This window comes from Odocoileus virginianus, chromosome 2, assembly GCF_023699985.2.
Source record: "Odocoileus virginianus isolate 20LAN1187 ecotype Illinois chromosome 2, Ovbor_1.2, whole genome shotgun sequence".
In the NCBI taxonomy this organism is placed as follows: Eukaryota; Metazoa; Chordata; class Mammalia; order Artiodactyla; family Cervidae; genus Odocoileus; species Odocoileus virginianus.
The window spans coordinates 42,096,606-42,121,648 of NC_069675.1; the positions used below are offsets into that span (position 1 = coordinate 42,096,606).

Here is a 25,043-nt window from a genome sequence, read left to right on the forward strand (position 1 = left end):
CCAGGAAAAACAAGACCAGAAGATGACTGTGGCTCAGATCATGAACTTCTTTATGCAAAATCCAGACTTAAATTGAAGAAAGTAGGGAAAACCACTAGACCATTCAGCTATTACCTAAATTAAATCCCTTACAATTATACAGTGGAAGTGACAAATAGATTCAAGGGATTAGATCTAACAGACAGAGTGCCTGAAGAACTATGGACAGAGGTTCATGACATTGTACAGGAGGCAGTGATCAAGACTATCCCCAAGAAAAAGAAATGCAAAAAGGCAAAATTGTTGTCTCAGAAGGCCTAAAAATAGCTGAGGGAAGAAGAGAAGCTAATAGCAAAGGAGAAAAGGCAATATATACCCATCTGAATGCAGAGTTCCAAAGAATAGCAAGGAGAGATAAGAAAGCCTTCCTCAGTGATCAATGCAAAGAAGTAGAGGAAAAAAATAGAATGGGAAAGACTAGAGATCTCTTCAAGAAAATTAGAGATATCAAGGGAATGTTTCATGCAAAGATGGGCACAATAAAGGACAGAAATACTATGGACCTAACAGAAGCAGATGTTAAGAAGAATTGGCAAGAATACACAGAAGAATGATACAAAAAAGATCTTCATGACCCGGATAACCCCAATGGTGTGATCACTCACCTAGAGCCAGACATTCTGGAATGTGAAGTCAAGTGGGCCTTAGGAAGCATTACTACAAACAAAGCTAGTGGAGGTGATGGAATTCCAGTTGAGCTATTTCAAATCCTAAAAGATGATGCTGTGAAAGTGCTGCACTCAATATGCCAGCAAATTTGGAAAACTCAGCAGTGGCCACAGGACTGGAAAAGGTCAGTTTTCATTCCAATCCCAAAGAAAGGCAATGCCAAAGAACGTTCAAACTACTGCACAATTGCACTCATCTCACATGCTATCAAAGTCATGCTCAAAATTCTCCAAGCCAGGCTTCAACAATATGTGAGCTGTGAACTTTCAGATGTTCAAGCTGGATTTAGAAAAGGCAGAGGAAGCAGAGATCAAATTGCCAACATCTGCTGGATCATCAAAAAAGCAAAAGAGTTCCAGAAAAACAACTATTTCTGCTTTATTGACTATGGCAAAGCCTTTGATTGTGTAGATCACAACAAACTGTGGAAAATTCTGAAAGAGACAGGAATACCAGACCACCTGACCTGCCTCCTGAGAAATCTGTATGCAGGTAAAGAAGCAACAGTTAAAACCACACATGAAACAACAGACTGGTTCCAAATTGGGAAAAGAGTATGTCAAGGCTGTATATTGTCATCCTGCTTATTTAACTTAAATGCAGAGTACATCATGAGAAATGCCAGGCTGGATGAAGCACAAACTGGAATCAAGCTTGCTGGGAGTAGTATTAATAATCTCAGGTATGCAGATGACATCATCCTTATGGCAGAAAGTGAAGAAGAATTAAAGAGCCTCTTGGTGAAAGTGAAAGAGGAGAATGAAAAAGCTAACTAAAAACTCAACATTCAAAAAACGAAGATTCTGGCATCCAGTCTCATCTCTTCATGGCAAATAGATGGGGAAACAATGAGAACAGTGAGAGACTTTATTTTGGGGGGCTCCAAAATCACTACAGATTGTGACTGCAGTCTCAAAATTAAAAGATGCTTGCTCCTAGGAAGAAAAGCTCTGAAGAAAAGACAGAATATTAAAAAGCAGAGACATTGCCAACAAAGGTCTGTATAGCTAAAGCTATGAGTTTTCCAGTAGTCATGTACGGATGTGAGAGTTGGACTGTAAAAAAGCTGAGTGCTGAAGAATTAATGCTTTTGACTGTGATGTTGAAGACTCTTGAGAATCCCTTGGACTGCAAGGAGATCCAACCAATCAATTCTGAAGGAAATCAGTCCTGGATAGTCATTGGAAGGACTGATGCTGAAGCTGAAACTCCGATACTTTGGCCACCTTATGGGAAAAACTAACACATTGCAAAAGACCCTGATGCTGGGAAAGATTGAAGGCAGAAGGGGATGACAGAGGATGAGATGGTTGGATGGAGTCACTGACTGAATGGACATGAGTTTGAGCAGGGTCTGGGAGTTAGTGATAGGTAGGGAAGCCTGGTGTGCTGCAGTCCATGGGGTTGCAAAGTCAGATACGACTAAGCGACTGAACTGAACTCAACTCCCAGGATTTTCAGAGAGGAATGCACTGTTTTCTAGTGGTGATTATGGTTTCACACATTCCCTCTCCTGGAAGGAACCTTCCAAGGAACAGGGGGTAAAACCTTGGGGAAGATAATCAGGGGGGTGGCTTTTTGGAACTACATCACTGCAGGCACACAGGAGGCTCATCATCTGGCAGCTCTCCAGCAGCTCTGCTCAGCACAGGTCTGAGAAAAGAAGAGCTCAAGTTGTATCCTATTCTTGGAGATCCAAAAGTTGTGGGCAAAGTAAAGATGGTGGGGAGCCAGGTGTCCAGAAGAGCCCTTCATTCCTCAGTCTTCATGTTCAGGATGAATGGGCGAGATGAAGGTGTGCGCCTGAGAACAGATAGGCAGCCAGAAATCCGTGGCTCCAAGAGCTAGGGGCTCGCAAGGCCCGGGCAAGCAGCAGAAAACTGTCTGACTGGTCAGGGTTGGGGACGGAGGCAGGGACGAGGCAGCGACAGGAAAGCAACATCACCGCCTGCATGGCTCAGAGAAGAGTGTCGGGCTTGGAAGGAGCCTAGCACTGGTGACTAGTGGCCCAAGGTGATGGCAGAGAGCAGCGGGCCATGGTCAGGTGGCTGCGGAAATCCTGGAGGCCGGTGTGCACAGGGGCACGCAGGCTGGAAGCCCAATACCAGCTTTCCCTCGCTTCTTCAGTATCTGCATTAGGTATAACCCAGTAAAACTGTGGATAAATCATTTTAAGTCAAGGAGAGAGACCAGCCTGAATGAAGGAAAAGTCAAATACCCAAAAGTATAGAAGGAAACATTAGCTGGAGTTCTGATGGGAATGCAAATGGAGGAAAAATTAGTAGTCTTTACTTTTCACCCTATCTGCTTCAAGCTACCCATAAGCATACGGTTTTTTAATATAAAAATAGTAAATAAAACTAGGCATTTTTGTTCATTTGAAGTTCATGCATAATTAATTGGGTATCAAAACTGTAGCAAGTAACTCATTGGTTTTTTAAGAGAAATTGCAAACAATAGAGCAAATATCCTTTGAGATTCTGTTCTTAACTCACCCATCATCCTTTGTAGTGGAGCAAAGTTAAGCTTCTGCATATTCTGAAATGAGATTCCAAAATTCAGAATTAGTGAGTTATAATTTTACTGTAAGGAAAATGAATGCTGAGCTGCTGGTTTTGTTATAGCCACGCTTTCCAGGAAACAAACTCACTCAGAAGGACAATGCAGATAGTGGAGTGCAGTTTATTATACTGGCGGGCCCAAGGCAGAGTCTCCTCTTAGCCAAAGACCCCAACCAGTTTTTGTGAAAATCTTTTATACCCCATGTGTACGTGTCTGAACCCACCACCCCAAATTCTTTGAGGCTTACAAAGGAAGAGTAAATACAATCACAATAACCCCATCATTCACTTGTTATGTGTTCAAACAGTTAATAATCAATAAACCCGCGGTTACATTCCAACCAGTTAATAACCGATAAGCCTGTGGTTACATTCCGATAGATACTGTCCGGAGGCAGGGGTGATTAGTGTATGTTTTTTCTTAGGTGATGAGTAACCTGGATACGACATTCAAGGTTCCCCTGTCCGGAGGGGGTCTTATCCTTCCATTGTTGTTCCCGCAGGCACTAAGCAGAGAGTTCAGAGTCCACTGGAGAGGTGGCTGAGCGTGATCAGCACGGACAGACCTCAGATGGATCCAGGCCCTATGAATTCCTTCTTCAGTTTTCCTCCAGGTCCACCTAGAATCCCAGGACTACGAAGGACAGGAATCTTCCAGTAAAGCTCAAGTGCTCAGACAACTGGGTGGACGCTGGGGCCAGGGGAGAAATATGACCACACCCTACACAGCGGAGGAAGCCCACCATCTGAGCTAAGGAGATACACTTTCCCAGCTCAGATGACTTCTATCCTAGGTGAGATGGAGAAAACCAAATACCTAAACGTCCAGTTCTTTTTTTATTGCTGTGCAGGAACGGTATTAGCTGTACCGGTCAAGTCTGTCTCACCCACTAGTGCTTATTGGAGGTTTGTTGGCTCTCTTCTTCCACAGGGACTGCACCACTGGGTGGTAGCCCTGCCTCTGTGTTCCCAGGGAAGTAGCACAGCTAGTGGTTGCCACGTGGCATGGGGGCCCAGCTGCCAGAGTTCAAGGCCAGGTTCTGCTGCCAACTCGCTTTGTGAGCTTGGGCAAGTAGCCAGTTTCTGCCACTGACTGCTCATCAACAAAACAGAGACGCCAGAGTTGAGTGGGGGAGGGAGGTGGGAGAATTAAACAGCTTACTTTTTATAATGTGCTTAAAACCTTGCCTGGTTTACACAGTCATCCTCCTAGCAGAATGAATGGCTTTTACGCAAAGAACACCCTCAGCCAGGAGTCACTCCCCTCTGTGCAAGTTGTGCTGCTAACTGCAGCCAAGTAACTGCCTTGTGAACGTAAGCTCATCACAGACTGAATGTTTGTGTCCCCCAGAATTCCTGCTGAAAGCCAAACGCCAAGGCGATACTGTGAGGAGGCGGAATCTTTTGGAGGGCTTCATCTCATGATGGGATTAGTGCCCTTGCCAGAGACCCTGTGCCAAGACACCAGAGGGACACGGGAAGCACACGGCTGCCGGTAACCAGGAAGCAGACCCTCACTGAACACCAAGATGCCGAGGTCTTGATCTTGCCCTGCCAGCCTCCATAACCGTGAGAAACGAGCTTCTATTGTTTAAAAGCCACCTAATCTATGGGCTGCTCTTTCATCAGCCCGAACAGACTAAGACAAAACATGATCACATTCATCAATGTTGGAGGGACTTCCCTGGTGGTCCAGTGGTTGGGAATCCACTTTCCAAGGTGGGGGACGCAGGTTTGATCCCTGGTCAGAAAACTAAGATTCCACATGCCTTGGGGCAACTAAGCCCACACACCACAACTAGAGACCCTGAGCACTGCAAACTAAGATGTGATGCAGCCAAAAATAAGTACATGTTAAAAAAATAATAATAACTAGAAACTTCTGGACAAATCTCAAGGATTCTCAATTTTATTTCTAGAATATTTAGCTCAACATTTCTTAGCGACCCAGAATATTCTAACAGGCACTACCAGGTTCTTTGATAGAACAGCGTATAATGCTTGTTTAAAAAACACAAAACATGTATTTAACTTCATTCTAACTCAGCCAAATTTGGGCTGAAGCTTTGGTCAGTGAGTGGTATAGAGCGATGTTTCTCAACACAGCATCAATCATGGGGGTGCTTTAAAATGATGTTTCACCTTTTCTGGTCCTCATGGAACCCCTGACCAGTTATTTTGAAGGCTGAGTGTTCTACCTCATGGGACAGGCCATGGCATGTTTCAGTTCAGTTCAGTTCAGTCGCTCAGTCGTGTCCGACTCTTTGCTTAAAATGATTATTAGAAAGCTCTCTAAGCTGAACTAAACTTCATCTCCCTGTTCTCTTGCTTTTGTGGCTTCACAGGCCAAGTAGTCATTTGTATGCATGATAATACTGAGACTATTAAAGCCATTTAAAGCAGATTCTCCTAGGGATTATATACTTGAATAAACTTGTAAGTAAAACTTCTTATAATCAAATTTACTGTTGAAAATCTCTTAAATTGCTTACAAAGTAAAATCCTAATAAAGCTGATTCCACCTCCAGGATCGAAATAGGTTGTTCTTTGAGCTGGGCTACGGATGGCATGGTTGGCTGGCAGTGGAGTCACGTTGCAGGAAAAATCCTTACCTTTATTCAGTTGGAATGAAAGCATATTATTGAAATTATCCATGTAATGCAACATTATGAAAATTTCCTTAGCGTTTCCATGAAAACAAAACACATATTGTGTAACTTCAACATGCTAGGCCTCGTGCCAGTGGGGGCACTTGTCACACATTCCTCAATAAATATGGTAAAGGGGTTAGTTGCTCAGTTGTGTCTGACTCTGCGATCCCATTGACGTAGTTTACCAGGTTCCTCTGTCCATGGAATTCTCCAGGCAAGAATACTGGAATGAGTTGCCATTTCCTCCTCCAGGGGATCTTCCCCACCCAGAGATCAAACCCAGGTCTCCTGCACTGCAGGCAGATTTTTTATCATCTGAGCCACCACGGGAAGCATAAACATGGAAAAGTGGACACTATATTAACTGAATAGGGAAGCCCCTTCCTGGGACAAAACTGACATTTAAAGAGAAGATTAAGGAGAAAAAAGTTTGGTAACATGAAAACAATATTCTTCACAGGAAAAAAATCCAATAATGATGCAAACAACTGCTGCCATATCTTGAAAAAGAGGTTACAAAGGGTCACTTTCTAGCCCTCAAATTGTAACTATGTGACTCATTACTGAAGGAACAATGGTTTGCAGCAAATTTCCAGAGTACTTTCAGGATTAATTTAAAAGAAACTAAATATTAATAATACCATGTATTTAGCGAAATAAAAATAAATAAATAAAATCTTTCACTAGGAAAAATTACAGATATCTTCACATGAACTCATCAAGGAGCCCTTTTAAGATACACACTTCTAAGGAAAGAAGCTATTCTAGAAACAGAAACTTTGTTTTATACGTTGTCACAAAATATCACTATCAACACTAAGTCCCAGCAGCAAGGTTTTCCTACCAGGGAGCATGAGGAAGTTGACAGCAAGGATTCTCATGACACTTTGAGCTGAGCTTCGGCAAAACAAAGATCAAAGGCAACCTTGATGAGGAAATTAATTAATTAATGTCCAATGTTTGATGGATATTGAAGAGAATGGAAAAAGGCATTCCTTTCTTAAGCTTCTGTCTAGGTATGAAGGGTTTATGGTAGCTGGCTTGTGCAAGAGTCAGTTTTTTTTTTAATTAATTTTTATCTGAGTATAATTGATTTACAATGTTGTTTCAGGTGTACCCCAAAGTGATTCAGTTATATATATATATGTGTATCCCGTTTTTTAGATTCTTTCCCCATATGGGCCATTGCAGAGCACTGAGAAGAGTTCCCTGTGCTATTGAGTAGGTTATTAGTTACCTATCTTATATATAGTAATGTGTTTATGTCAATCCCAATCTCCCAATTTATTCTTCCCCTTTTCCCCTTTGGTAACCATAAATTTGTTTCCTACATCTGTCTCTGTTTTGCAAATAGGTCCATCTGTACCACTTGTTTTTAAGATTATACATACAAGTGATAGCATATATTTATCTTTCTCTGAATTACTTCATTCAGTATGATAATCTCCAGGTCCAACCATGTTGCTGCACATGGCATTATTTCACTCTTTCAATGGCTGAGTAATATCCCATTGCATATATATACCATATCTTCTTTATCCATTCCTCTGTTGATGGACATTTATGTTGCTTCCACGTCCTGGCTATTGTAAACAGTGCTGCTATGAACATTGGAGTGCATTATCGTCCTTTCAAACCATGTTCTTCTCTGGATATGTGCCCAGCAGTGGGATTGTAGGATCATATGGTAGCTCTATTTTTAAGTTTTTTATGGAATCTCCATCCTGGCTGTACCAAGTGACATTGCCCAAAGCAGTGTAGGCGGGCTTCTTTTCTCCACACACTTTCCAGTATTTTCTTGTGGATTTTTTGATGATGGCCATTCTGACTGGTGTGAGGTGATACCTCACTGTGGTTTTGATTTACATTTCTCTAATAATTAGTGACAGTGAGCATTTTTTCATATGCTTTTTGGCCATCTGTATGTCTTCTTTGGAGAAATGCCTCTTTAGACCTTCCACCCATTTTTTATTGTTTTATATGTGTGTGTGTGTATATTGAGCTGCATGAGCCATATATACGTTTTAGAAACTAATCCCTGTTGGTCCCTTTGCTCGCATTTTTTAAGGTAGAGGTATGACCCTCTCCTCAAGCTGAATCCTCTACCACTCATGCCCAAACAGAGCACTTTGGCCAAAACTTGGCAATTCGAAGTGCATAAAAGATAATGTTGTGGAAGAGCACTGAGTCTTGAGATCCTCTTGCCATTGGCTTTGTAACGCTGAACAGCACCAACCTCATCCCCTCAACTGTAATTAGGGATATATGACCAGTGATTTAAGGGATAGAAAAAGGATAGATGGAAACTTAAACAAGCACTGTGTGAAATGTAAAATCCCATAAAATTATAAAAGACTACAGCGATTTAGACAATTCAGAGGGAAAATCTAGTGTGAATCTTTTATTCTGACAAAACAAACTTCATAGATTTTACTTTCTGAACTCCCAAAGTTTCACTTATTTGAAAAATAAGAGACAAGGCCTATTGGATGCCAAGTCTTCAGACATGAATAAAATAGCGCCACATGTTCAAGTTGTATAAGCTAGCTGCACTTTATATACCATAACAGTGAAGGGACAGACTCACTAGTCTCCACTGCACCTGGAAGAAACACATGGACACACCTGGATTTTCTAACCAGTTTCATATCAACAACCTCTGAGTAAACGACATACATATTTCCATTAATGGCAGGCATAACTCCACAAATACCAAACTACATAAATCACTTGCTTTTCATAATCTCAATTTGGAAATTAAAAAAAAAACCAGGAACAGAGTTAAGTAGCTGAAAATGCTGTACTTACTGCACAAAAGTACCTCATGACAAGGAATCCTGGAAATTGTTCCCCCAGGAATGATTTTTGAAACTTTAAAGTACATTTTGTCAGAAAAGTTAAAATCTTTAAAGTGAAAAGCAAGTTAAGCATTGATTCAGTTTCTAAAGATCTAGCAAATTATAGATTTTGTGCACTTAGGTACTAACAACAACCCACTCCAGTATTCTTGTCTGGAAAATTCCATGGACAGAGGAGCCTGGCAGGCAACAGTCCATGGGGTTGCAAGAGTCAGACATGCCTGAGTGACTAAATCAACCATACACATTTAAGAGATTAACACTGTTCAGGAGAACATAGAGGTTGTTCTGCAGTGTTTTTATGGCTCACTTCAGCTTCTGTAAGCCTAAGACTTGGTGACAAATTACAACTTATCCTGTACTAGATAGGAACCTATTTTTAATTTATACAAAATTAGATTGTTTTTCACCTACATGTATGGATAAAAGTGCTTCTCAAATGTACATAGCCCATTCCCGTAATCCTAAAACAAAACTAAAGGCACATGAATGGACAATAGTTTATATGGATACTTTTCATTAGCCTTTAAACAAATTCAACTGCTATCTAGAGAGGTGTGACCAATTTGTTACAAATTTCTACAATTTGGGAAATTAAAGATTTAAGAATTCTCTAAACACTGCAGTTCTGTGCAATTCATGTATTGGTTCATTCACTCTGCAAGCTGTGAACACACACAGTCATCTCCATAGGCTGCAAAATGCATGTTTCAGGAACTGTGACTCGAAAAAGACCAAGGGAGAAGGAGTTTTTGGAATTAGGTCTCTCACAAATTTCTTTGAATCCTATTACAAGTGAATTTAATGTCTGTGAATTAAATTTAACAATAATTATAAAGACATTCACCCTAACATATTTGAATGAAATGTAATTAAGTACACTTAAGTGTTTAATTGCAATGAATGATACTTTTTACCTATATATAAAAGGATTCAATAGCCAGCAGCATTTAAATATAGAAAATGTCCCATCTATTATCGTTCCCTTTTTTATAAAGTGCTATTTTTAACTGGGTAGATTTACTAGCCAGCTTCCCAATACCTTCACTCTGTGTCTCTAATAGATTCAAAGAAACGTGAAAACTAAAAGGATTTAGTATTTTAAACATTTGCAAAACACTGCTACAAAATATTGAGATTATGAATGTATTTCATTTGAAAATAAAAAGTGTACCTTATGTGAGAATCATTAAGTTGATTTGATAATTACTTCATAGAAGTATCAGCTAACATTTACGTTTACATTTTTGCTCATCACCTAAACCAGCAACAGTTTCTGTAGGCAATTCAACTCTAAGCACAAAGAGGGTCACATCAAGTAGAACCAACAGTTGTATAAGCCCCAGAACAAAAACTCCGAAAAATTCAGACTTTTACAAGAGCAAAACAAGTTTGTGAGAATAAGAACCAGAGGCAATATTTTCCTAGGAGTACCATAGGTTGTTACAAGTGTTTTCTTAAATAAAAACTTGTGTAGTTACTAAAGTGAAAGTCGCTCAGTCGTGTCAGGCTCTCTTTGAGACCCCATGGATTATATACTCCACAGAATTCTCCAGGCCAGAATACTGGAGTGGGGTAGCCTTTCCCTTCTCCAAGGGATCTTTCTAACCCAGGGATCAAACCCAGGTCTCTGGCATTGCAGGCGGATTCTTCAACAGCTGAGCCACAAGGGAAGACCAAGAATACTGGAGTGGGTAACCTATCCCTTTTCCAGCAGATATTCCCCACCCAGGAACTTAACTGGGGTCTCCTCATTGCAGGTGGAATATTTACCAACTGAGCTACCAGGGAAGCCCTGTAGTTATTAATAATGTACCTTAATACTGAGTGCAGGGGTGTTAGAGATAGTTAAGAGGAAACCACCCAACAGATTAACTCAAAAGTGAACGTTGCCTGTATTTTCAGTGAAGTGGTTAAAGCTGAAACAGCTTTTGAAGAGTTGAACACAACTTACAAGTAGGGTACCAACAGAATTTCCAATTGTATTCACATTATTCTCTAATTTGTATTTGTGCATGTAAACTGACCTGGCCATCAGCAGTATCTTAAAGCAAATGCAATTAGTAAAAACAGACGGCGGTATGTAGTTTTGTTTACACTTACAAATACTACCAGTTCATTACTACTTGCGTACATCTTGTTGCTCTTGGAAGAGTGCAAAGTGAAAGTGAGAGTCGCTCAGACGTGTCCGACTCTTGCGACCCCATGGACTATACGGTCCACGGAATTCTCCAGGCCAGGATACTGGAGTGGGTAGCCTTTCCCTTCTCCAGGGGGATCTTCCCAACCCAGGGATTGAACTCTGGTCTCCCCCATTGCAGTTGGATTCTTCACCAGCTGAGCCACAAGGGAAGCTCTTGGAAGAGTAACCACTTTAAAAAAGATACTGTAAAGTGCAATATTCCTTACTTTGCATGGCAATCGGCAATGTTTAAATCAAAGGAACTTGCAATCATCAACTCTGCACCAGATTTAGTTACATTGCTAGTCCTCCGAAACAGCGACTCCAGGGCAGAGAGGCTGCAGGGGGCAGGGGGCCGAAGTCAAGGTTGGAGGAATCACTGGGAAAGCCACTGCAGCCACATTGCTGGGGAGACCCCTCGGATTAAGAATACAGCCTTCAGCGTCTTTTCTGGTCTCACTTTCTTGTCTACACCTAGTATCCTATTCCTGACGACAAACAAGTCTCAGAACTTTCTAAAGAAATGATTTTTACCCAAATACATTGGACTTAGGTCTCAATTTGAAAGAGGACGAATGGCCTTTAAGAGACCGGTCCTCTTCCTCGTCCTCCCCCTCCTCCAGAGGCTGCTCTGGGTCTCTGAAAGAGGGTGTGGTGTGGATGATCTGGGTTCGGAAGCGGATTTTGTTGAGTCTGGGTTTCATCCGCCCACTAGAGCTGCCCGAGACTTTGCGACTCGGCTCCTTCGCTTTGCTCGCCGCCAACCCCTCGGCCAGGTGGTGGTGATGGTCCCCGCCGTCCTCCAGAGCGTGGGAGAGCCTGCTGGAGATGAGGTGCGAGGGCAGCACCCTCGAGAGCCTCCAGCGCCCTCCCCCGCTGCCCGCCGCGCTCTCGCCTTCGTCCTCGTCCAGGGCGCCCACCAGCGTCCGGATCTCCTCGGCGGTGCTCGGGCTCAGGTACTGCGAGGCCTTCCTGCCGCTGTAGTCACGCACGTCCACATCCGCGTCGTAGGCCCCGACCAGCAGCTTCACCACCTCCACGTGCCCGTGCATGGCCGCCAGATGCAGCGCGGTGTAGCCGCCGCTCGTGCGCGCGTTGATGTTCACCGGCAGCCGGTGCTGGCCCGCGAAGCGTACCAGCAGGGCCAGCAGCTCCTGCCGGCCGTGCTTGGCTGCCCAATGCAGGCAGGTAAAGCCGGTGATGAAGTCGCGCTTGGCCAGCAGCCCAGGCTCACAGGCCAGCAGCCCCTCCAGGCTGTCCCAGCGGCCGTCGGCGGCCGACAGCATCCACGCGTGCTCCAGCGGATCCAGCGTCAGCGAGCCCGCGCCCTCCTCCTCGGCCGCCGCGCCGTCCGCGCCCCCGGGACCGCGCCGCAGCTGAGGGGAGCCGCCTGCAGCGGGGTCCCGGGGCGCGGTGCGGCCCGGCCGCGGCGTAGGGGGCGCATCGCCCAGCGCTTCGGGCCGCGCACCTTCCCCCACCGGGCCACCGCGGGGTCGCCTTCCGAGCGGCGCGCTCGGGATGCCTTCCACAGGGTCGAAGGGGTCCGCGCGGTCTCCCGCCTCATCCTCTGGCTCCTTGGGGCGGCCGCGGACGCTGGCGCGCTGTTCGGGCGACCCGCCCAGGGCGCCCCCGACGGGCTGCTCCAGCTCGGCCTGCAGATCCTGAGCCCTGCCCTTGACCGGTCCCTCCATCTCGATAGCGAACCTGGTTGGCTCCGGACCTATGCGGCGGCCGCTCCGCAAGTTCCTAGCGCGCCTCAGCCGCGGGACTAACAGCCACCGCCCCCCTGCCTCGCCCGCGGACACGCCCCCGTCGGGGGCCCCACCCACTTCCGGCCTCCTAGGAGGCCGCCTTACTGCTCCCGCGGGCCCCGCCCCACTCCGCCCCACCTCTTTTCGGTCCTCGAACCGGCTGCATTCACTGCCTTCCGTTGGACACCCCTGGCCCCACCCACTTCCGGCCCCTGCACTGGCCGCACTGGTCGCTCCCGCCAGAGGACACGCCCTGACACGCCCACTTCCGGCTCTGTACTAGCCGCAATCAGTGCTTCAGCCCCGCCCAAAGGTCTGAGGAGCCATGGCCGCTCTTCCCCGCCTCTTTTTCTAACTTAAGCAACTGTGCTCCATCCTCTCCCAGGCACTGACTGGTCATCCTCTAAAATAGGGGTCCCCAACCTCTGGGATCTAGTGCCTGATGATCTGAAGTGGAACTGATATAATAATAATAGAAAAAGTGTGCAATAAATATGTGTGTATATTTGTGCGTATAAATCATCCCGAAACCATCTTTCCCCTCCCCGCATCTGTGAAAATATTATCTTCCATGAAAGGGTCCCTGGTGCCCAAAAGTTTCGGGACCGCTGTTCTAAAACATCTGGGCACTCCTGTGACAGACCCAATTCGAGGAGGTGTCTGGGAGCCCTGACTCGCAGGCCGCCTAGGAGCCCCAGCTCAATGGGGGCCGCTGGACGGCTCCTCTCATCTCCCCTCCCCTCCCTCCTGGACTCCAGCTCCCCCATGCCACTCCGCTCAGTCCCTCACATCACTGAGGCCACAGGACCCCTCCCCTCAGCGCCCCTCCCCTCCCGACCAGACCCGCCCCGCCCCCCGCGCCATCCAGCTCAGCCCCGCACGTCACTGAGGCCGGGGGACCCCTCCCCTCCGCTCCTCCGCTCCTCCCTCCTGTGCCCCCGCCCCGCCGCGCTCCATCCCGCCCTCCGCTGCTGGACGCGCGGCTCGGCAAGCCGCCGCCGCCTTGCTGGCCCCTCGCCCGCCCAGTCGCCCGGACCATGGCCTCCGAGGTGGCGCGGCACCTGGTGAGTCCGCCAGCCCTACGCCCTCGGCCAGGGACCCCCGCCCTCCCGGCTGGGCCCGCGATTCCCGCCCGCTCCCTCGGGCGGCGCCTCCCGGCTTCCCGTCTCCCCAGAGTGGGGTGTGAAGCGGGCGGTTTGTGTAACGGTCCCAAACGCGCGGGAGCGGGACTGGTGGCGGGCGCCCCACTGGACTCGGCCTCCCAGGCCTTCACAAACCTCCCACCTTACCCAGCGTTGACATCTTTGGGATTGGAGCCTTTTTTTTTCCCGCCTTGGAGCCCCTGTCCTTTAAAGGAACGGATGCGACTGATGTGTTCCGTTTTCTGTCTCTCCTCTACACTGGTCTCATTTCAGAGTAAGCCATGGGAGGGCCACAGAGGTGTTCTCGGCCACACCAAGCTGTTCCTTGCCCTTTTCACTCATTCTCTTGTGTCCCTGGAGTTTTTCCCGACAGCTACGCCGTGTGGAAGGACCACTTGTCTTTTGAAAAATTTAACTTCTGATACTATTCATACCAGCGATTGTAATCCACGTAAACAAAAGTTCTTCTGGGACCTGAGACCAAAAAGTGAGATGTGCTGATCTGACCAGTCTCTAGAAGTTTAGCTGGTAGGACTGATAGGGTAGGTGATGGGTCCAGAATCACACAGCCGGTTTCTCTGACAGAGTCTGGAGGAGAGTCTTTCTCCTGATTCAGCCCAGGTCTCTTTCTTCTCTGTCTTGTTTTTAGAGAAATCTCGGCTTTTCTCTCTGACCTGCCTTGTTACAGTTGTTGTGTCTGTGTGCACGTCTTTGTTTCAGAGTGAAGTTTAATCTTCAGAATTAAACATGGGATTTCTTGTCTGTTCCTCTGTTTATTTTGCAGTAATGTTACCTTTAATTAAACTTTTTATTTTGAGATAACTGTAAATTCGTGTGCAATTGTGAGAAAAAACAGAATTCCCCAGTAACTTTGCCCAATTTTCTTTAATAGTTGTTGTTCAGTCGCTAAGTCGTGTCCAGTTCTTTGTGACCCCATGGACTGCAGCGCGCCAGGCTGCCCTGTCCTTCACCATCTTCTGGAATTTGCTCAAATTCATGTCCATTGCATTTGATGCTATTTTATCATCTCAGCCTCTGCTGCCCCCTTCTTTTGCCTTCAGTCTTTCCCAGCATCAGGGTCTTTTCCAATGAGTCCGCACTCTTCTTTAATAGTAAAATGTTACAAAATCATAGTAAAGGCCACTACTAGCACATGGACACTGATTCTGTGGAAACAGAACTTGCCCCCACCACAGGAGCCTTCCCTTGTCCTTTTGTAGCCATACCCACTTCATTTCCACTCCACCTCCTCTTTAACCCCTAACTACTATAATCCGTTATTTCTGTAATTTTTCAAGTCTGTTATAGAATGGAATCACCTAGAATATAACCTTTTGGGATTGGGTGTTTTTCCTTCAGTAGCATTCTCTGGAGATTCATTCAGGTTGTTCCAAGTATTAGTTTGCTCCTTTTTAATTGCTGAGTAAATATTACATGGTATGGATGTAACACACTTTGAAGGACACCTACATTGTTTCCATTGTTGAGCTATTATAAGTAAACCTGCTATAAACCATTTCTGTATGTTAACATGTAACATAAGGAAAATATTGTCTTCAGTTCTCTGGAATTCACATGGCAGTTGCTAGTTTCATTAAGAAACTGCTAAACTGTTTCCCAGAGTTTCTGCATTTTCCATTCCCACCAGCAGTGTATGTGAGATTAGTTTCTCCACATCCTCACCAGCATTTGGAGTTCCCTTTTTGTTTTTTTTTTTTTCTTTTCAAGACATTCTGATAGGTATGTAATTATATATTGTAGTTTTAACTTGCATTTTTCTAATGGCTAGTGATGTTAAACATCTTTTCATGTGCTTGTTTGCCATCTATATTTTCTTCATTGAATTTCATTTTTTGTGCCCATTTTATTTTTGTGGATTTTTTTTTTTTTACTGCTGATTTTAGAAGTTTTCAAAATATGTATTCTAGATACCAGTCCTTGATATGTGGTTTGCAAATGTTTTCTCTTTTTCATTCTCTTAAAGAATATTTTGCAGAGCAAACATATTTAGTTTTGATAAAATCTATTTTATCACCTTTTCCTCTTATGGATTGTACTTTTTTGTCAAGTCTAAGAATCCTTTGCCTAACTCTGAATACCAAAGGTTTTCTCTTTATTTTTTTCCTAAGAGTCTTGTAGTTAGTTTTACATTTAAACCCATGACCCATTTTGTTAGTTTTTATATAAGGTATAAGACTTAGGTCAAGGGTCATTTTTGGCTAATGGATACTTCAACAATTCGTTGAAAAGGCTATCATATTCTACTGAATTCCTTTTGCACTTTTGTCAATAACTAGTTGAGCATGTTGTGCGGATCTTTTTCTGGGGTCTCTGTTAACATGCAGTCTTGATTCCTATAACTATATAAATAAATCTTGAAATAGAGTAGACTGATTACTCTCACTTTATTCTTAAATTTCAAAAATTTTTGGCTATTCTAGTTTCTATATCTTTCATTACAAATTTTAGAATAGTCTTGTCTATGTACAAAGAATTTTTCTGGGATTTTGATAGATATTACATTAAGTCAAAAATTAAAGAAAATTGATATCTCTACCTATGTTGAGTCTTCCAACTAATGAACATGGTGTTTCTGTCCATTTCTTTATATTTTCTCTGATTTCTTTCATCAGACTTATATAGTTTTCAGTACACAAGTCCTGCATTTGTTTTGTTAGATTTGCATTTCATTTTTTATCAGTTATAAATGATATCATATTTTTATTTTCATTGTCCTCATATCGTTTTAACACAGAAATACAATTGAGATGTGTATGTTTATCTTGAGTCCTTTGACCTTGCTGAATTAATTTATTCTAGGAGTAAATTCCTTGGAGTAAATTCTTGTGTGCATAAAAATTATATCATCTCAACATAGAGACAGTTCTCTTTCTTTCCAATTTGTATACCTTTTCTGCCATATTTGAATAAGTGTGGTAAGAGCAGACATTCTTGCCTTACTGTGATGTTGGCGGGAAAGAATTCAGTCCATCATCAGAGCAGCAGGATGCTGCCGTTCTTTTGTAGATACTCTTTAAAAGTTCAAGAGGGATATTTGTCTGCAGGTTTTTTTGTACTGTCTTTGGTTTTAAGTCAGAGTAATATTAGTTTCATAAAAGAAACTAGGAAGTGTTCCCATCTCTTCTGTTTTCTGGAAGAGAGTATGTAAAATTGGTATTAATTCTTTTTTAAATGTTTGGTAGGATTCTTCTGCGAAACCATCTGGACCTGGAGATGTCTTTTTGGGGAGCTTTAAACTTACAGATTTAAATTTCTTAATAGTTATCTGTGTGTTCATGTTAATTTCACACTGGGTGAGTTGTGATGGTATGTGGTTTTGCAATCCATTCCTTCCAAATTGTCAAATTTATGTGTATAGACTTGTTCATAATATTCTCTTAATCTCCTTTTGCTTTCTTCAGGGTCTATAGTGATAATCCCTGTTTCATTCCTGATACTGGTAAAATTTTCATCTTCTGCCTATCTTTGTCAGTCTTGCTAGAAGTCTGTTAATTTCACTGACCTTTTCAAAGAGCTATTTCTGTTTCACCTTTTTTTTCTGTTATTTTTCTATTTTCAAAAAACTGGTCTTTTTATTTCCTTTGCTTGCTTTTTCTTTTTCTTTTTCTCACTGACTTGAGACTTTTCTTCCTTTCTAATATATACATAAGGTGTTAATGAATTTCCCTTTCAGCAGGGCTTTAGCTGTGTCCCACAAATTTTGGTGTGTTTTATTTTCATTTTCATTCCACCTTTATTTTTTAAAAGAGTTCTGTTTTAAAACTCATTTGAAACTCTTCAGGTTTTCAGACCATTTTTTTTTTCATAGATGAGGACATTAAGACTCAAAGATATGTTGTACAACACAGGGAGTATAGCCAATATTTTGTAATAACTGTAAATGGAAAGTAACCTTTTAAAACTGCATTAAAATCCAGGGAGGTTTAGTGTGTACTCAAGGAGTCACATCTAGTGATGATGAGATACGCTTTGGCCGAATTGTGTCTGGCATGATCTCCAGCATGTCCTCTATTAGTCAGTTTAGTCGCACAGTCATGCCCAACTCTTTGTGACCCCATGGACTGCAGCACGCCAGGCTTCCCTGTCCATCACCAACACCCAGACCTTGCTCAAACTTATGTCCGTCAAGTCAGTGATGCCATCCAACCATCTCATCCTCTGTTGTCCCCTTTTCCTCCTGACTTCAATCTTCCCCAGCATCAGGTCTTTTCCAATGAGTCAGTCCTCATCAGGTAACCAAAGTACTGGAGTCTCAGCTTCAGCATCAGTCCTTCCAATGAATATTCAGGATTGATTTCCTTTAGGATGGACTGGTTGGATCCCCTTGCAGTCCAAGGGACTCTCAAGAGTCTTTTCCGACACCACAGTTCAAAAGCATCAGTGCTTTGGTGCTCGGCTTTCTTTATAGTCCAATGCTCACATCCATACATGACCACTGGAAAAACCATAGCTTTGACTGGACAGACCTTTGTCAGCAAAGTAATGTCTCTGCTTTTTAATATGCTGTCTAGGTTGGTCATAGCTTTTCTTCCAAGGAGCAAGTGTCTTTAACTTTCATGGCTGTAGTCACCATCTGCAGTGATTTTGGAGCCCCCCAAAATAAAGTCTCTCACTGTTTCCATTGTTTCCCCATCTATTTGTCATGAAGTGATGGGACTGTATGCCATGATCTTAGTTTTTTGAATGCTGAGCTTTAAGCCAGCTTTTTCACTCTCTCACTTTCATCAAGAGGCTCTTTAGTTCTTCACTTTCTGCCTTAAGGGTGGTGTCATCTGCGTATCTGAGGTTATTGATATTTCTCCCGGAAATCTTGATTCCAGCTTGTGCTTCATCCGGCCCTGCATTTTGCATGATGTACTCTGCATGTAAGTTAAATAAGCAGGGTGACAATATACAGCCTTGACATACTCCTTTCCCAATCTGGAAATAGTCCATTGTTCCATGTCCTGTTCTAACTGTTGCTTCTTGACCTGCATACAGATTTCTCAGGAGGCAGGTCAGGTGGTCTGGTATTCCCATCTCTTGAATTTGCCACAGTTTGTTGTGATCCACACAGTTAAAGGCTTTGGCATCATAGTTGATAAAGGAGAAGTAGATGTTTCTCTGGAACTTTCTTGCTTTTTTGATGATCCAACAGATGTTGGGAACTTGATCTCTGGTTCCTCTGCCTTTTCTAAATCCAGCTTGAACATGTGGAAGTTCACGGTTCACGTACTGTTGAAGTCTGGCTTGGAGAATTTTGAGCATGACTTTGATAGCATGTGAGATGAGTGCAATTGTGTGGTAGTTTGAACATTCTTTGGCATTGCCTTTCTTAGGGATTGGAATGAAAACTGATCTTTTCCAGTCCTTGTCTGTGTCATTTCCTGTTTCAGATGCAGTATTTCTGAATTCTTCTTATTTTTTTTTCAGTTATCATTCAGTGATGACAGTTTTTTTATCTCAGAAGTTTCCTGCATTTGTTTTACTTTCTCTTTTGAATTTGTGACTTTTAATTCTCTTTTATGTCCTGGAGTTAATTACTACCTCAGTACTTTGTGTTTCTGATCTGGAGTGACATCCCTTCACTGGTCCAGGTCCTACAGTCATGAGACCGAGTTTCTGTCCCATCTCCTCTGAAGCTTTTAACCCATGGCATTCTGTCATTCTGCTTGTTTGCCACTAGTCATGTGTTTTCCTTGCAATACGTAACTTACGTTCTGTATTGTTACTTTTTCCATTAAATTTTAGTGAACCCTGCACTGCCCCCTACCCCCTCAGTTAAATGGTCTTTCTTTAGGAAGCACAACTTGTAATATTCTTTGTATCCTCCATAACCATGATCATTTTTGAATCATTTTATTCTTGTTGATTGTTCTACATATTAGTTATTAATTCTTACGGGCAGAGCTGTTAGTCTGCATTTATGTTCTAAAGAGGCTCCTCCTTCTTCCAAGCCTTTGAGCTTTTCCCAGGCTGACTTTGCTCCTGACATTGTTCCAAACTGTAACTGTTTTATTTATGTATTTATTTTGGTGTGTGGGAAAGGAGGAAGAAAATGTTTTAAATTTTCATATTTTACTGCAGAATAGATTTCCTCTTCTCAAGAATACTTACTGGCCTTTTATTTTTAACCATACTAAATTTAATTTTCTCTGCTGGAGATTTTAAGTATTCCTAATATAAAATACCTGATTCTCAAAGCTTTTCACTGAGAACTTTAATTTTTATACTTTCTTTTGATCATATCTGGTAGGAAGTTTGATTTAGATGATATTTTAAAATTTTATTTAACACCCTTTATGTTTTGAAGATCACAGAAATAAGAAGCTCATAGGTTCAAACATAACCACGAGATTGAAAACTATGATTTTAAATACCTTTAAGACCAATTATGATTTAGCATTCTTAGAATTTTTTATTACTTTTAGTAAATATGCATATTTTGCTTGGGCATTCTTGGTTTTGAATTTTTTTAATTGGCAATTCCATTTATTTGAAATTAACTACTTTCTTTTTCTAAAAAAGGCTGGAAATTTCTTCACTGAGGATTTAGCTGAAGCAGTTTAGATACAATAGAACCCAAAGTTCATTACATTATATGATTCCTTCTAGAACTCGTCATTGTAAAAGTGAACATGTGCCTACCTTAAAGTTGTCCAAAATTGCTTTAAGTGGCCTCTTTTTCCTTGTTTATTGTTTTGGTTAAATAGTGTCACCCAGGCTCCCTCTTGGCTGTCTGCAAACCTTTCCTGTCAGAGACAAATGAAGATGTGTGGATATAGGGTTTTACTGGCTTAGAGAAGCTCCGAAAAGTCCTGGGTTTTCTGGATCACTGCCCGGTATCTTCCTAGGTACAGAATACTTTCAGACCATGTGTTTGGAGCATCTATTTTGAGAAATATTGTGACCATATTCTCTCAGGAGTCATGACTGGGGCTACATTAGGATTTCTAGAATTTTCAGATTTCTTTCAGTCTGCTTTTTCTGACACTAGAAAAATCTAAATTATGGAATAAATTGTTGGGGGAATTTTTTAAGATGAACCAGGTACTGAGACCAAAAAAGGAAGGCAGACTCAAACAGAGCATGTGAGGGACTTTTGAAATGCAGCCTTTGGGAGAAATGAAGCAAGGGAAGATCAGGTGTCAGAATTTCATTCCAGTTTTGTTGTGTCACAAGGGAAGATGCCCGGACAAAGTGGCAGCTGTGCCACATGGACATGGAGGGTTGAGGCCTTGGAACCTCTGTTAGGGGAGAGGGAAAAAGATATACCCTCTTGGCCGTGTTCCATTTTAGGGCCATACTGAATCTTCTGTTCGAACAATCCTCAATACTCTGAGGCCTGAGACAGGTGACAGGTGGAAACATAAGCATATGGCAGTTTAGTAGAGGTTGCATGGTAATCATTTAATTCACAAACCAGAAGTAGAAATTATATAGGAGGAGTAAGTTTTTTTTCTGGGATGTCAGACCTGAGTAATACAACTGAAGTGGTAATTAAAATTATGCCATATGTTGAAAAAATAAAATATGCCTCATGAGGAATAAGGGGTTAAGGTTGGGGGAAGTAGAAGAGGCAATTGCTGTTTGAGATGTGGGTGAGGCGGAGGGCTGGCCCTACAGGTTTCATGCCAGGTGGGATGGGTTCCCCAGCCCCTCAAGCTAGTTTTAGGCAGCTCTGTTGTCGTACAACTACAGGGCTCACCAGAGATGAGGTGGGAGAGCTGTGGAACATCTTCTCTGGTCTCCTCTCATGCTGCTCTGAAAAGCCAGACCAAGGTCATCTTGCCTCTCTGGAGGCAGTGAGGAAGCCTTTTGTTCTCATTAGCCAGTGTGATGTGTGTAGAAAGAGTTCATAAGTAATGGAATGCTAGGTCAAGAACGTGTTGATAGATACCATAAATGTTCTGTGAGTGGTCTGTTCTCCAGTTTTTTTTATGGACAAAAATAAGTAGAACACAGTGATATTTTCACTTAGTTGAGTGTATACCCTTTAACTGGAACATTATTTTGAGTTATTAATAAACCAGGACTGCCTAGTTGTTATTCAGTCGCTCAGTTGTGTCTGACTCTTTGTGACCCCATGGACTGCAGCCTGCCAGGCTTCCCTGTCCTTCACCATCTCCCGGAGCTTGCTCAAACTCATGTCCATCAAGTCAGTGATGCCATCCAACCATCTCATCCTCTGTCGTCCCCTTCTTCTCCTGCCTTCGATCTTTCCCAGCATCAGGGTCTTTTCAAATGAGTCAGTTCTTTGCATCAGTGGCCAAAGTATTGGAGTTTCAACTTCAGCATCAGTCCTTCCAATGAATATTCAGGACTGATTTCCTTTAGGATTGACTGGTTTGATCTCCTTGCAGTCCAAGGGACTCTCAAGAGTTTTCTCCAGCACCAGAATTTGAAAGCATCAATTCTTTGATGCTCAGCCTTCTTTATGGTCCAACTCTAACATTGATTCAAGACTACTGGAAAAACCATAGCTTTGACTATATGGACCTTGGTTGACAAAGTCTCTGCATTTTAATAAATCCATCAGCAGAAAATTGGATTAAAGATTCACTGAGCATGACCCTGCCCACCAGAGAAAGACCCAGTTTTCCCTCACAGCCAGTCCCTCCCATCAGGAAGCTTCTACAAGCCTCTTATCCTCATCCATCAGAGGACAGACAGAATGAAAACCACAACCACAGAAAGCTAACCACAATGATCACATGGACCACGGAATTTGGTTAAGCATGAACACAGGCAGGCAGTTGATTTAGGACTGACCTGGGTGAAGAAACTGGAGTGCAGGACAGTGTGGAGAGGGCTGCGGAGGAAGATGGAAAATGCTGCGTGCAGACATGGCCTGCTTCGGGGTTTATCTGGGCAGTAGTTCTCTACCATTGTTCATTACTGACCTTTCAGTACAAAAATGAAATTTAAATCCAATTTAGTTAGTAACATTTACCTAGTCTTATGAATTGATCCAGTTGATCAAGTTCTCCTTCATGAGAGGAATTCAGTACTAGAATTCCTCTAGGAGAAATGAGAGGGAGTTGGTACCAGAGAAGAAAGGAGAGGGAGTCGGTACTAGAGAAGAAGTGTTTTCAGGTAAGGTTGACTGAGCTTTGGAAGGCCACAAACCACTGACTTTTTTGGTCCCCCCAGAACCAATTTCTACCACCTTTATGGTGGGGATACCCCCCATTGAGAATGCATGATCTGGAGTAGTCTTTTTAGGAATAGGGCAATTAATGTGCTTTGTCTGCTGCTGGATTTGAAAAAACTTAGTCTAAGATTATAAATAGTATGTTATGGGTTAAATAAGGCATTTGTAAACCTACAAGGGCTTTAAACATTATGTTGTTTCTGTAAATTCAAGCAGCTTATTAAAATGAACTTTTGGCGAAAACAGCCTATACGTGAGGTCGTGATTTGTACTAGCTTTAAATAAAAAGAGTGAAGCCTTTTTGGCAAAGCACAGCATTGAGGTGAGTATTAAAGGAAGAGATGGTCATGGATGAGCACAGAGGTAATATTTTAAGCATGAAAAAGATTCATCATCTCATACTCAGCCTGTATTCTCAATCTTAGAATATCACAAGATGCCTTTCAATTGTATTTGCCAATGATGAAAAAAAAAGCTGTAAAATTTAATTATATTTTTTGAAAACTAAAGGAAACTAACCATTATTTTCAACTTCTTTAGATGTATCTTTACTTTCTTAGTGATCTAGGAATCTCTAAAGACTTTGCAAACGTTAAGTATTGGAGATATATTTTTGTTGGGACACCACTGGGATAACAGAAGTCTCCTGGTGCTGACTGCATTCACTGGGGTGGGTTTTGGCCTTGCATTACCACATTTCTCCTACCAACCCCTTGAGTTGAGGACTGTTATCTCCATTCAGGGGGGTGAGGCTAAACGGTCTCAAAATTTGTAGAACAGACTGTGTCTTGTTTTGCTTCTGCTGTGCTGGTGTATCTTTGCTGGGGCCCTGGTGCATGAGTCTGGCAGTTACTTAGTGCTCCAGACCTCTGTTTCTTGCTGCCATGCACAGTTAACTCCAGCAGCCTTCTCAAACCATACATTTACACTGTCGTCATGTAAACCCTTCTCTCCTGTGACACAGGTCATTGAGACAATTTCTAGGGGCTCTCTGTTTTAGGAAAAGATAGGCTGCTTGTCATATAGTAACAGATTCTGTTGTGTGGAAAAGAATTATAACTTACAGTTTCCACATGACTCTGAGAGCCAAAAGAAACCAATGTTGAATTGTAATTTGAACAGCTGGAGAAAATATTTTAATCTCATTTTCTATTTGCATATTTTGCTGTATATTTTCTTTATTAGTTCTCACAAATAATCATGCATGTTATCATCTTAAATCATTGTCTTCAGATAATCTAAATTTTTGTTAGCTGCTGCTTTCCCATGTATTAATTGCTATTAGAAAATTTTGTTATATCTTTAAGAATTAACTTATTATATTGAGCTATAACTTATATGCAGTAACATTTACTTTTTTAGTATAAAGTTTCATGAGTTCTGATGAAGGTATACTGTTGTATAACCACAAACACAATGAAAAATATAGAATTTCTGCCTCATCCTCCACCCCACATCCCCTGGTGCTTCTCTGTTGTCTGCCTCCTCATCCCCTTCTGCCCCTGTGGCTTTGCCTGCACCATACATGTGGATTCCTGTGGCCTCTGAGCTGGTTTCTTTGGTGCAGAGCAGACCCATCCACCACGTTGCTTATGTTCCTTTACTGCCGAGTGGTGCCCCATTGTGCACATGGGCCACAGTGTAATCTGTTCATCATTTGCCACTTGAAGACCATTTGGGCTGTTTCCAGTTTTTAACAGTTTTTAATAAAGTTACTGTAGACATACATTCACATACAGGTTTTTATTTGAGTATTAGTTTTCATTTTCCTTGGGCTGATGATCTAGGAGTGGGATTGCTGAGTATGTTGTGTGTTTTAACTTCAGAAACTGCCAAACTGTTTTCCAAAATGTTTGTGCTAGAATTTGCATTCCCGCTAACAATTGCTTTGCATCCTTGCCAGATAATTTTTTAGGTCATTCTGGTAGGCATGCAGTGACACCTTGTGTTTTCATTTGCATTTGTTTAATGACTAATGATGTTGATTCTCTTGCTGTGTGCTTATCTGCCATCCCTATATCTTTGGTGAAGCGTCT

At 42.6% G+C, this 25,043-nt stretch overlaps 2 protein-coding genes across 5 annotated transcripts in view; one reads left to right on the forward strand and one right to left on the reverse strand.

The window, feature by feature from the left end:
• Positions 1-8,293: 8,293 nt before the first annotated feature.
• SOWAHC (sosondowah ankyrin repeat domain family member C) lies at positions 8,294-12,807 on the reverse strand. Its single transcript, XM_070478889.1, has one exon. It carries the CDS (start codon positions 12,649-12,651, stop codon positions 11,491-11,493), a length of 1,161 nt encoding a protein of 386 aa, XP_070334990.1. The 5' UTR covers positions 12,652-12,807; the 3' UTR covers positions 8,294-11,490.
• An 843-nt stretch (positions 12,808-13,650) lies between these two features.
• Positions 13,651-25,043, forward strand: part of SEPTIN10 (septin 10) — a 48,457-nt gene continuing 37,064 nt past the window's right edge. The window contains exon 1 of one of the 4 annotated variants that reach the window (XM_070478891.1): positions 13,651-13,775. In XM_070478891.1, coding sequence (XP_070334992.1) covers positions 13,749-13,775 — 27 coding nt within the window. In that variant the 5' untranslated portion in view covers positions 13,651-13,748. Of the gene's footprint in view, positions 13,776-13,965; positions 14,128-25,043 lie in introns of those variants that run through there. The other 3 variants (XM_070478895.1, XM_070478900.1, XM_070478901.1) reach the window with 3 other exon arrangements.